General features: G+C 41.4%; 1 protein-coding gene across 1 annotated transcript in view; it reads left to right on the forward strand.

The window, feature by feature from the left end:
• EPHA4 (EPH receptor A4) overlaps nt 1-11,406 on the forward strand; it is a 138,967-nt gene extending 127,561 nt beyond the window's left edge. The window contains exons 16-18 of the mRNA XM_069213877.1: nt 2,602-2,757; nt 3,007-3,858; nt 8,357-11,406. Coding sequence (XP_069069978.1) covers nt 2,602-2,757; nt 3,007-3,121 — 271 coding nt within the window. The 3' untranslated portion in view covers nt 3,122-3,858; nt 8,357-11,406. The remainder of the gene's footprint in view (nt 1-2,601; nt 2,758-3,006; nt 3,859-8,356) is intronic.
• The last annotated feature ends 2,099 nt before the right edge of the window (nt 11,407-13,505 follow it).

Here is a 13,505-nt window from a genome sequence, read left to right on the forward strand (position 1 = left end):
TAGGTCCAGGATGAGCCTGGCTGCCGTGGTCTGAATGGTCTGGAGTCTTTGGAGGAGTTGGGGGGTGGGCAGTCCGGTGTAGAGACGTTGCAGTAGTCAAGAAGGCTGGAGACAAGTGCCTGCAAGACGGTATTTCGGGAGTCTGTGGGGATCCATCTTAAGATCTTGCAGAGCAGGTGGAGGGTGTAGAAGCATGTGGAGATCACTGTGTTGATTTGATGTTTCATTGTCAATTGTCTGTCCAGGATGATGCTGAGGTTATGCGCCCGGGATGTGGGTGTGGGTCCAAGTTCCGCTGACCGCCAGCTGTGATCCGAAGTGGAGGGGTTATTACAAAAAAACAGTACTTTGTTTTTTTGAGTTGAGGCAGCTGTTTCTCATCCAATTGATAACGTCTGCCAAGGCCCTGAGGAAGCTGATTTTGGCATTGGAGTCTCCGGTGAGGGAGAAGATGAGTTGGGTATCATCAGCATAGGAGATTATGTTGAGGCAGTGTATTCTGACGATGTCCGCAAGGAGGGTCATGTAATGTTGAACAGGGTGGGGCTAAGGGAGGATCCCTGGCCTATGCCGCAGGTGATGTCCTTGGGTGCGGAGAAGAGCAGCAGTCGGATGCTCTGTGAGCGTCCAGATAGGAAGGAGGTGACCCATATGAGAGTGTTTTGCTGTATGCCCATGGAGTGGAGTCTGTTGATGAGGGTGTGGTGGGAGACGGTGCCAAACGCTGCTGAGAGGTCGAGGAGGATCAGGGCAGCGCCTTCTCCAAGGTCAAGTAGAGCTCTGTGTCACCTGTGGTTGGTGATAAGCGCATTTTCTGTGCTGTGGTTTGCATGGAAACCAGATTGGGATGAGTCAAGGAGTTGGTTGTGTTCCAGGTATTCGATGAGTTGTTTGTCAATGGCCTTCTCTAGTACTTTGGCGGGGAATCAGAGGAGGGAGATCGGTCTGTAGTTTTGAGGTCACTGGGATCAGCTGAGGGCTTTTTCAGGAGTAGTCTGACCTCTGCGTGTTCCATTCATCTGGGAAAGTTGCTGTGGCGATGAAGGTGTCGAGGATGTTGGTGAGTTCTAAACTGATACGGTTGGCTCCAAGGTTGAAGAGATGGTGGGGGCAGAGGTTGGTCCAGGTTCCGGATTGGATGGACGACATGATGGTCATGGTGGTCTGAGTGGTGAGCTGGGTCTAGGTGGTGAGCATTCAGTTGGTGTTTCCTGGTTGTTTGTGGTTGATGAGACTGAGGGTGGGGGATTGAACTTGTTGTAGATAGTTTTTATCTTGCTGTGGGAGTAGTCAGAGGGGAAGTCACAAAGTTCCTGTTCCTGGGAGGGGTGGATGGCATTCTCAGTGACAGGAGGGTTTGTGAAGTCCTTGATGATCTTGAAGAGTCCTTGGTGTGGTTGGCCCCAGGGTTGATGCGGTTGGTGATGGCTGCTTTATTGGCATCTTTGATGTGTCGGTGGTATTCGCTGATGGCTGTCTTGTATGTGGCTTTGTCAATGGTGTCTTTGGAGGCTCGCCGTTGCTTCTCAAGTAGGTAGCAACTGTCCTTCACAGTTTTGAGATCTGAGGTGTACCAGCTGGCTTGTTTCGTGGTTCTGGTGGATTTGTCTGGTTTTAGTGGGGGATTTAGTCGGCGCAGTTGAAGATCCAGTTGTTGAAATTCCTGACTGCTTGGTTGAGATCTGCTGAGGTTTCGGGTTGTGAGGTGCTGAGGGATAGGGTCCATTGTGTTTTGGTGATTTCCCCCAGGTGCAGCGGGTCTCATCGATTGTGGTGGGTGTGTGTCGATGCTTGCATGCGAAGGTGATGTGGGCGATGGCATGATTAGATCAAGTGAGCTCTGTTGTGTCGGTTATCTTGATTCTGTTGCTGGAGCTGAAGATGGCGTTGAGTGTGTGTCCAGCTTTGTGCTTGATTGCGGTGACTAGTTGGGTGCATCCGATGTTGTTGAGGTTCTCGAGGAGGGTGGTGGTGTTGATGTCTTTGGGGTTGTCATTGTGAAAGTTGAGATCACCGAGCAAAAGGTAGTGCTGGGAGTCTATGCCGGGGGGGGCGATGAGGTTGAGTATGGTGTCGCAGAAGACCGGATGGGGTTCTTTCTGGTGGTCGGTAGAAGAAGGTGCCTCCTAATGTGGTCCTGGCATACGTATGTAGTTGGAAATTGAGGTGTTCCTTGAGGGGTGTGGGGTCGTCATTGGTGACAAAAACTTGGTTTTTCAAAGAGACCCTGGACTTTCGCCCGTAGGCACCCTGCTCGGTAGTACTATGAAGTCTTTTTAGCCTAGCACTTGGACACCTTTGGGTATTAGTAGCTCTTTATAAAAAAATATAACATAACATGGTGCAATGGACATTGTTTACTGGTCTCATGATCAGATACACGAGCGGTGCCATTTTTCAGAAGAGAAATATCATAAAAATCTGTCCCAATTGTTTAGAAGTTCTAATGCATGCTGTATTTTAATTTTATTGCATACACTAAAAGCTGGCTTCCTGTGGCAGTTTGGTTGTGTTGCTATGCATTCATGTGTTTTTGGGCTCTTCTCTCATTTTTTTGTTTTACATGAGACTTATATTTGTTGTTAAATCTTTTTCAAACAGACCAAACACTGCCCTGCTGGACCCTGGCTCCCCAGACTTCTCTCCTGTGGTAACTGTCATCGATTGGTTGCAAGCTATCAAGATGGAACGGTATAGGGATAACTTCACTGCTGCTGGCTTCACCTCTTTGGAAGCAGTGGTACATATGAATCAGGAGTAAGTCAGTGGCTATTTCATATAAAGATCAGTAAAGGTCTTTTGAATTAGTTGTTTTCATTTGCTTCAAACCAAGTGCATGTGTCTCATTCTGATTTAAGGAATATTTTTAGTTGCTCCTACAGCATGTCATTGCATTTATTCGTTAAATATACTTTGTATATGGTGCATCATGGTTAATTAATGATTGACTTCATCTGCCACAGAAACTGAGTTCTCATTCTTTCTCTTATTTCCCCTTTGACATAGTGATCTATCACGAATAGGTATCGCTTCTGCTGCGCATCAGAACAAGATCTTGAGCAGCGTCCAAGGCATGCGGACCCAAATGCAACAGATGCAGGGCAGGATGGTCCCCGTCTGAGCCAGTGTTAAATAAACTCAAGACTCTCGAACTTAGTTTACCTCATCCATGCACTTTAATTGAAGAACTGCACTTTTTTACATCATCCTCGCCTTGTTGGAATGAAGACCTGCAGCATCGCTCATTGTACAGATTGCTAGACTGCTGGCAGAGGGAATCGAAATGACCAACAACATTTTCAGCCATACTTGGAGCAAGATGTTTTGTTACAAAGTTCTTCCCAGTTGATCTGCTAAGACAACCCTAACTGTGTTACTAAATAAGCCACAATAATGTTTGGATGCTGTGTACGCTGCCAGATGCTGTGCTTCTGAATCAATTTTTCTGCTACAATTCCGCCTCCCTGGATTAGAGGCATAAAATCTTTTTTACTGGGGTACATGTCCAGGGATGTCTCACTGGAATAAAAAATCTGAATAGGATAAGTTATGGAGACTTGGGCGCTGCTCAAAAAGTAATGCTGGCATAGCAGCGAGGAAATATCATGGACAAGTTACTCTGTTTATCAGTGCCTCCCAATCAGTGACTTCTTTTTGGGTAGCTCTATAATGTGGTGAATGGAAAGGTCACAGGGGCTCTTCTGCTGACCATGGATGCATCATTCCAAGACTCACTGTAAACAATCTCAATCCATTTGGAGAAAGTGGGCTGTGAAAATTCAATTGTGAACTGTAGAACTGCCAGGAACCTCTGTTTTTCTATTTACAAACGTTTCGCTGGTTAGAGAATACAGAAAGGTAAGTTGGAGTAAACAGTCTTTCAGTCATTTGTTGTAGTTAAAAATGTCTCTGTAATCTTTTCAATAACTTAAAGATCTGCCACAAAACGTGCTGTCTTCGATCAGGTGTTGCTGTATTACTTGAAGTTATAATCCTTGTGTTTTATGGTACTTCCAATGGTATACCATAAATCTGTGGATCCACCCCACCTCTCTCAATTCAGTTAAAAGTTCCACCAGAACAAAGAAAAGTGTTCAGAAAAGTCAATCTGAGTGTGGACGGGGAAAACTGCATTTCCCTGATCCATTTCTTTCTTTAAGGGATTGCACCACTGTTTTTCTTGGCATTGGGTACGGGGTGTCTGGCCAAGACATTTGATAATCTTGAATTAGAAGTGTCCAAATATTGCTGACACTTAGATTGTGATGAGGCGCTCTGATGCAAGAATCTCTTTCGCACCGCATCTGAAAGCCACTTACGGGAGTCACTGCTGGAGCCTGATTTGTGGAAACTGGAGTCCTTTTCAACTACTTAAGCACCCAGAGCTGCTGGCTTAGTGTCTTTGTACAAGTAAAACTTGCCTGTCTTAATTATGCAAGCATATTCTGACTTGCACTTTTTATGATTTGTTTGGAAAAGAAAAAGTGCATACAAATCAACTTTTTTAATTACAAAAAATGACCATTCTACATGTTTTTTTCATTTTTTTCTTTAAAAGCTTTGGATCATTTTGCCTTCGAGGCCTTTTAGCTATGCTGTAGAAAAAAATTAGATCTCATCTAATGAGTGATGGTGAACGTTCCAAGAACTAATGACTTGGTTCTGGATCTCTCACGAAATAACAATCCCCAAAAGGTAGTATCAGGTCGATTCAGTTTTAAAAAGCTTGAGGTTTCAGGATGTGCAGCTATCTCACCCTTTCCCCATCTAAACAAAAGCTGTCTGGTTGGATGATTTGTATAGTTACATGTGCAGACAAATTGCAGATGCATTTGCTCACTGCTGCAAAGAATAAGATTAAGTTAACACAAACCCACCCAAATTTCCTTTCCTCTTTAAACTCCCTTGCAACTGGATTCTCATATCAAACATATGTGGAGGTATTTTGGAAAGCTTAATCATTTCGAAATATATTCACATTGTACTAGTATCTTCCGCATGTTTTATTTCTTCAAGTTAGACTACCGAGCACTGTTTCACAGCCTCAACTGTTCCCCGGCTGGTGTTTTCTTCATCAGTAATATCTCTAAATCAAATTCTGAGATACATCCGTAGAAAAAAACTTTTGAAGTGGCACCTGTAGGTATATGCTTTGCATGCATCTTCCTTCCACTTCAAAAATGATGTCACGAGGGAACTCTGGGTAGACGATGGCGTTCCCGGTGCGACCTTTTAAGTGTGCCACGTTGGTGGAATCTTCGATGTCAGGTGGTCTTTTCACTTCAAGGATAATAGTACCTGGTGCTTGTGTGCAACCAGATGTGAGCATGAGAATTCTCTGCCGGTCCTTGTGGCCTGCATCGTCTCTGAGGGATTGAAAACGCACAAGGGCCAAGAAATGTAGATAGAGAAAAGATTGCAGAATTGAACATGCTTTGTGCTATCTATGTGATTTTGAAAGGCAGCTCTAAGAAATCCAAAGCAGATAAATGTTATCGTTTAATTCAGAGTCAGGCAGGGCCCTCTCATCAGACTCCTAGGAGTATTCCCTGTGGAACTAAGCGTTTGATGAGGGGACACATTGACATTTTGAGAGTTCTTTTGTTCACACGAGTAATGGGCCATATGTTGCTTTAACATTACCCAAGTGCTGTAGGTTTAGCAGTTGTGTGCATGTCTAGCAATGCAGAATATATAGAATTTGACAGCTGATAAATGGTTAGGCCCTGATTATGAGTGTAGGTGATATTTATCGCAGCGGATAAATAACGACGCCACGGGTACCTTATTTATGGGGCGCAATCAGTAGCACCCATTACATGTTTCTGACGAATAACGGGCGGCTTTGGGCATGATAGGGACATTATCGTATGCAATTATCGTATACTCATCGTTTGCTTTTCCCCTTAACGAAGATTGAGGAATTTAACTAATTCGAAAATTATCAGATGTGGTAGATACGACCAAACTCGTAATTCCGACCCCTGAGCAAACAGAAATTTGCAGAGGAGGTCGGTAAACAACCATCCACTCGCAGTTAGGATACGAACCTTTGGCCCTTTTCCTGCTCTAGAGGTGCAGGTCTTACTGCTTGCACTGAAGCCAAAATGAAATGTCAGTCAAATTGGTACAATTCTATCATTGATTACAAAAGAAGGCAAACTGTGGCTCAGAACATAAAAAATATATTATTGTTTTTATTATTAATAAAGCATTAAAATCCCCTCAATCGACAACAATTGAATCATTATGTAAGGTCTAAATTTCTTCTCCTTGTCCCGCGTAACCCAACCCTACACACATCGTTCAATTGTTCTTTCCACCCTTAAATAAAATGATTTTTTATTTATCTTTTATAGGTCGATATGATTTATTTGAAAACACATTAGAGCATTTCCATTCCTTTTGGACTTTAAAAGTTGAAACTTCATTATTGGCCAGTTCTCAACCTAATTGAATACTTGACCCACCTCCCCTGCTAGCCCCTGATTTTTGTTTCACACATAAAAAGACCCAGTACAGAGCTCTGCTTTCAGCCTATTTATTTTTCTCCGTTTTATTGCTGGCGGATGTTTAGTTCCGAGCATTGGTTTGGTAAGTTTGTGTTTTAATGATTAGCAATGTGTTTGCAGTCCGTTGATGAGTTCAAGCAAATGCCTGTGGTTAATCAGTGATCAGAGAGAGAGGCCTGATTCATAACTATTTCACATATTCAGTTGCGGATTAGGATCTTGCATTTACCTTTATCTTTTTGAGTGGCTTTACCAGCAGCCTGTTGTCTAATGTCTTGATGAAATAAAGGTATAATGCATTCCTTCGTTGAATGTGGTAATCAAGTGGAGATGGTTGACCTATATAAACAGGCCCAGAAAAGGATAGTGTGTGTTACTCCCTGGTTTTTGAAACACTGCACGGCTTACTTTCCCTTTCTCTATTAACCTTTTATGGGTCTCCCATGAATGACTCGCCATTTCTCTAGCAGTAGAGTAGTTATGTACGGCCTGTAAACTGGCAATCGAACCGCAATACACTCAGTTTTACCTGTTATATAAACATGTATTCTAGGTACTTTCCTTTCAATTCAGTATCTGCTTTTTCTGAAAGCAAGACCCCGGAAAAAAACTTACTTTCCAGTTGTTCCAATGTAATGTTTGCCTCATTCATGCCTCGTTCTTAAATGGCGCCTAAAGGAGCAGATGCTGAAATGATACCTTGTACCCTGTGTTTAATGTTTCCAAGTGTGTCCCCTGAAATTATGCCTCTACTTATGTATACTGAGTATATGCTGAAGTGCGTTTTTACCTGTATTTGTTTAAATGATGCCCTCAAGAGTGAATGCTGACATGAGGTCCTCGAGAATGTATGTCATCAAGATTGCTTGAAGGTTTGATGCCAACAGAGTGCCCAAAGCAATTATTATACAACGAAAGGTGCCTGCAGAACTGATTCAAACCCCCCTGGATGGTATAGCCGAACTCCTCCTCCTCTGTGCTGTAAGCACCCATCATATACACCATAGAAGTCACACACATTAAACACAAAAAGTGGGCGTAAGGATGATGCCATTAAGAGGGCTGACGGGAACAACATCACCAAGAGTAGCTACAGGTATGACTACACAAAGAGTTGATTCAGGAATAATGGTACCAACAGCACATTAAGGAAGTGTGAGGCAAGAATGCTGCGGCAAAAAGTGCATTCAAGAATAATTCCATCCAGCTGCCTGGAGGAATTAGTTGTTACTGCAGTTATATATTCAGCGCCATCAGATGTGCTTTCAAAATATTTGCAGTCAACATTGAGATGTTTTCCTAGATCAACCTCTAGATTAATTTCTTCATGAGACTACCTAATGCTTCGTTCTGACCTGGTTGCAGGTAATATAGGGCCTTCACTCTCCTTGCTACCTTTGTAGCTGTGCCTTTTCGTCATTTCCAACAGCATTTCTTTAAATACTGCATTCTATTTTCCACCCATTTAACAAATTTCTTGATTTTGAAATTAATGCATAACTTTTCTAGACTCCCGCGGAATGTATTAGGGATATTTACAAATAGAATAAGTGATAATTTGAGGAGTTGAATCATGAATCATCTCCCACCTGTAATCACAAATATACTTAACTGCCTACGTGACACTATGTTCTTCGAGCATATACATTATTCATATCCTGAGTAGGCACTGTACGTAAACCCTTGTATCATGGCCTGTATGTCTGTGCTTGAAGCTATAATTTATTTTAGTGTTTGTTCTTTAGCACTGCATACCATATGACCACATTTTAAAGAATTTCAGCTGTCCCGCTATGAACAAGACTTCATCACTTCTAAATTCTTCTCTGGTTTTCTTTTTTCAGATTCAACATCTACTTTTTCCTCATCCACTTCTCAAGGGATTATGGTAAAATCCAGAAGATATCGCAGGAGCCGAGCTTGAAGTTGTAGCCCTTCATCAAGACAGTTGGCAGAGACTTTCATATATATATATTGGGCAACTGAAGGACCCCAAACTGCTTCTCTTTTGCGTAAATGAAATGAAGACTCAACATGAAGGCATCTAGTTCTCAAATTGTTGTTTGAGGAATGTTCTGTATCCAAGCAGTTAGCCCTACCTTTTATTATTTTCTTTTTCTCTGGTTCTTTTTTATTCTTCTTGATGAACATTGCATTTCTATTAATGTGTGCCACTGCTTCATCTGTATATCTAACTTTAAGGGACAGAGTGTTGCTGGTGTGCCTGTCTACACCAGATCCAGGCCCACAGTGAAGATCCTTATGCATGTCAGTTACCCGGAGAAGCTCATGTCAGTTTCTACACAAAATGTGCCATTGTTGTACTGAGTATTTAAATGCAGAGGTGTGTTTTGTCAGATAACATAATACGTGCTTTGGGTATAAAAGTTCCCATCAATCATAAGCCTGATCTTTCGTCTTCTGACAGCTATTTTAGGGGCTCTTGGCTGATGTGCTGAAAGGATCCAAGATAAAATAGAAAGTGTTGTCAGCCTGTATGTGGTCCCCAAGACATAGAAAATGTTAAAGAAATAGAAATGATCTAACTTCTAAAACTTTAGAGTTTTACTTTTAAACTGCCAAAATACCTTAGAGTGCTGCTCAATCAACCAACTTTTCCCTTGAGGCCGTGGTGTTCACATTATTAATAGTATCAATAAGGAATGATACAATTCCTTTTGCTAACGCTCCTTCACATTATTGCCTGCCCAGAACCAGGAAAACTATGATCCCTTGAATGAAAGGCAACACCTGCTATTTCTGTTATCATTTCTAACAGTAGTTAAAGTAGCCTTTCTTTAGACTAAGACATTACAGTACTTGCGAATGTGAACAGTATATGCAATTCTTAATAAATCACAGCGGCTCATTGGTTGATATGCCAACCTGAGAAAACGTTTGTTCTGTAACAACTAACCAAGCCTGGTTTTATACTTGAAATATTGGCGCAAACCACTTGTTGCAATAAATCCCATTAACAATATGTTAAGCATAATTGTGTATACACATAATTGTGTACTGATTATTGTGTACCTTGGCTCCCCCTTCAGGAGAGCAGACTCCACGTATCAGTCTGTAGCCCAGTTTAGGATTGAGACATTATTAAATAAATGTAAAGCTGGTCTTAAACGAGCTTTTTTCTGGGCTGCATGGGCATTGTTTGCTATAACCCTAAATATACCTTTTGGTATTGATGTGTGAGGTTGGTGAAGACTGATTTACTGGTTTAATGTAGCGCCATGAAACCTTATTTGGTGTACCTGCGCTTTACAAATTTGTTTTAACATAACATAACATACATGCTTAAGCGGTAGAGACACTCCAATGCATCATTTGACAATACGCTGCCGTTTCAGGAGATGGCATGTGCAAGAGTTTGCACACTTTACCTTTTTCTGAGAACAGAGTAGAAAGGACAACTGTTTCTTACTAATGTTGCTTTTCTGCACTCTAGGTTGAGTCAGGATCATGATTCAAATGGAGACAGTGGGCGTATTCACGTCTACTGGCTGCGGTTAAGCGACGGGTACTAATAGCCTTAATTCCTACATGCTGTCTTATTTCAGCAGATGTTAATTGCCTTTATTTGTGGCGCAAAGAGAGGGCATTAACCACTATTAATGCCTTGCGCATAGGGTAATAACACATATAACATTTCATATCAGCTACTGAGTGTAGACAAAATATGTCCGGTATTGCTTAGAAGATACTTCTGAAGAGCTGTGTCAAGATTTAACAAAAAATGCAAAAAGAACACCATTTTGTCCAGGCCAACTACCATTATCTGGCCCACTAATTGCACTATTGCTGATATTTTGAAGTTATGTTCTGCACCTTCCATTAGAGGAGATCATTGACGCAGCATATGTCAATACTGTATTTATTGATCTCTTGAGGGGTGAGGACACAAGTGATTCGTTATTGCGCCTCCTTTCAAAATGGATGGTTACAGAGAGTTATCCTGCCAGGATTAATTAGATCGTTGTGCATTTACATATATATTTAACGCTTACCTGACTGTGTCCAAGTTTCACCTCCGTGCTAGCAGACTTTATTTTTTTATTCCTGTTCTACAGTTAATTATTCCATGATTACTTGAAACTCAACTCCTTCCTCAGTGCCCTGAATATATTTGCTATTTGAGAAATAAAAGAAAGATGAATGTACTGCTTCTGAAGTCACCCGAAGAAAGAACATAACGCACATTTAGATAGTAAAATGAGTGTATGGCAATAGCTGATACTTAAAATTCGATTCAAAAACAGTTTTCCACTGTGTTTGCTTCTATTGTCTCTCAGTTACAGAAGATACCATCGATGAAACTTCTCTTGCTCAATGCCCTCTTTGCATTCACAAATATTTTTTATTACACAAGTGTTTTTATTTTTATTTTTTGCTGTGTTCTGTATGCGATGCATATATGTATTGAAAGCAAATTTACATATGTATACATGTAAAAAGGAAAATGCTAGGTAGTACCAGTTTTCTAAAATAAGCAGGACTTTCCCTTAAAAAAAATTTCATAATCAGGAAACAACCACCTGAGCACTAACAAATAAAAAGATTGCATTTATTTTTTGTATCACTGCAAGTATGTTGGAATATGCAAGGTCTGTGGATAAAATTAGAATGTATGAAGCTTATTATAATTTAGTTCATGCTGGAAAAAAAATAAGAGATACTTTCTTCGCTCATGTTTGGACTCTCTGTGGGTTAGACATAAGATTTTCTATTTTGTTTTAATTTGTAATTTTACCCTTCTTGAATTTTAGGTACACATAACTTATGTCATTTATTTATGGTCTTTTATACCTAGTTTGTAAAATTGTAAAATAGAAAACTAAATGCAAGCATTTGCATTTAAAAAATAATAAAGTAGTTGCTGTAAAAATAAGAATCTGGTGCTTTGCTTGTTCAGTTTGTCTGCATATGTGGGACATCAACTAAAAGTGGATGAATAGTGCAGTTTTCAGAAAATCATGCTTAAATTTGCTTGCATGCCGCCGAGAGACGGCCTTCTGGCTGGCAGCCCTCTTCACTATAATTTTTTGGGCACAAGTTATTGCAAGAGCCTGCGCGCCTCACCCACATGCTGCATCTCGCTTGCTGGACCATGATATGGGCAGGTCTCTGGCCCTCACTCACACCACCTACACTTACACCCATCTCTGCTTTCCTGCATTTAAGTAGTACCAAATTCTCAAATGAAGCTCCTTGTTCTCAATGCCCATGCATTTCAGCTATCCTTCACTCCTCTCAAATTATCCGCCTTTCCATTTGCAGTGTCCCTGCCCCTGTAACATGATATGCTTATGTTTTGAGTTCATGCACATCTCGCAATTTCTTTCGTACTGGTAGGACCACTGGAGTAATCCAGCAGGGAAGGACCACATTTTGCAGCAGGGTTGAGTAAATTATGTGGCAAGAAAAGGTAAATTATGTAGCATAATGTGGTATATTTTTGAGTTAGTATTACTTACTTATTTTGCCATTTTTACTCACCTGTCTGGGCAGAGGTTTCACTTCAGAGATACCTGAACCACAGACAACAAAATGGGAGACAGATACAGATGATCAACCTTGGACAGACTTTGATTGAGGAATACAATTTTTTTTCAGAGGTAGTCCACCAGTTCTGAAAACTTTCTTTTCCAGCAGCCTGGCCCTCATCCTTTGTTTCTGTGGTCTTGGGCTCTTCCAGGTGTAGTGTGACAAGCTAATTAATAGATGCAGGCTTCTTCCCCAGCCCTTCCATTTCCCAGAATTGGGTTATGCACTTTTTATTGTTTTATTGTGTGTGGATGGCTTTGATCAAGCAAATAAATTAACTTGGCCCTGTAGGTGTGACCAAGGACTAGATTCTGATTATGGAATGCACCAGGGAAATATGACAATTCTTAAAGTGTCACAAGAAGTGTGGATATGATGTTAGAAACCCTGAATCTATACTTGAGGTGCATGTTTACCCACATATTGATACCTCACTGGGCCCTTTAGGCCCATAAGGAGCGGAATTGCACTGTACTTGCAGGTTTCACCTATAGTGTGTAATCCACGTAAGCATCATATACCTTCAGCAAGCACTACAGACCTACATTATGAATGCCCATTCACATTATCTGGCCCTTTTCCAGGTCAGCACCAATCCTTGGAGAGTCTCCTCTGTGATAGACTACCTATATGCACATACCAGGCTGCACAAGACGGTAGTCTCACACAGTCAGCCCGCACACATATGCACACAAGTGTGCCCCTGTGTTAGCATGCAGCTAGCCAAGCACTTCTTATCATAGCTACGCATCAGCGGCCTTACCTAAAAGGTGGACATGGTGGTTACACTCCCAGTCCAATTATTGTGGATTTACCATAGGTGAGACTCAAGTACTGAGAATTGCTCCCAGTAAAAGTAAAAAAACTAGGTAGACAAATGTGAAACATCCTGGGAGACTAAAAGCGTGGAGCCCGTTTTCAACAGCACTTCTTTCTTGAGTGTCCAGCTGCAAGTGAAATTGGTATCCTGGATTTTATGCTGCCATGGTGTCATGCTAATCTAGCACATGCACAGAAGTCTAGGCTTGTCTTTGGCAGTGCTTGGTCCAAGAACTGTTCTTTGACCTGGAACGGAGCACCAATTATGCCTTTATTTAATGTATCATGTGAAGCAGTGGTGATATCAAACCATGTTTTTGAATCTTGAGTGTGACCAGACCTTTTTCCTGGGCCAGTGAGATTATGGTCTACTGTACCCTCTTGTGTAAAGTTCCACTATGATGTCAAACCCAGAACTTTGAACTAACATTCCATGTGCATGTTGAATGTGTGCATTTGCAGTAAATGTGTGTCATGTATGGTAGTATATATATGTAGGTTGTGTTAATCTGAGTCCTGCTGCCACTGGTATCCATTCTAAAGGCCCTTAGATTAGTATTGCAATAGATGGAGGATAAGGGCAACTTCCTCCAGACAGTGGAAGTGTATTGCCTGCATTCCTGC

This window comes from Pleurodeles waltl, chromosome 11 (genome assembly GCF_031143425.1).
Source record: "Pleurodeles waltl isolate 20211129_DDA chromosome 11, aPleWal1.hap1.20221129, whole genome shotgun sequence".
NCBI classification, from domain to species: domain Eukaryota; kingdom Metazoa; phylum Chordata; class Amphibia; order Caudata; family Salamandridae; genus Pleurodeles; species Pleurodeles waltl.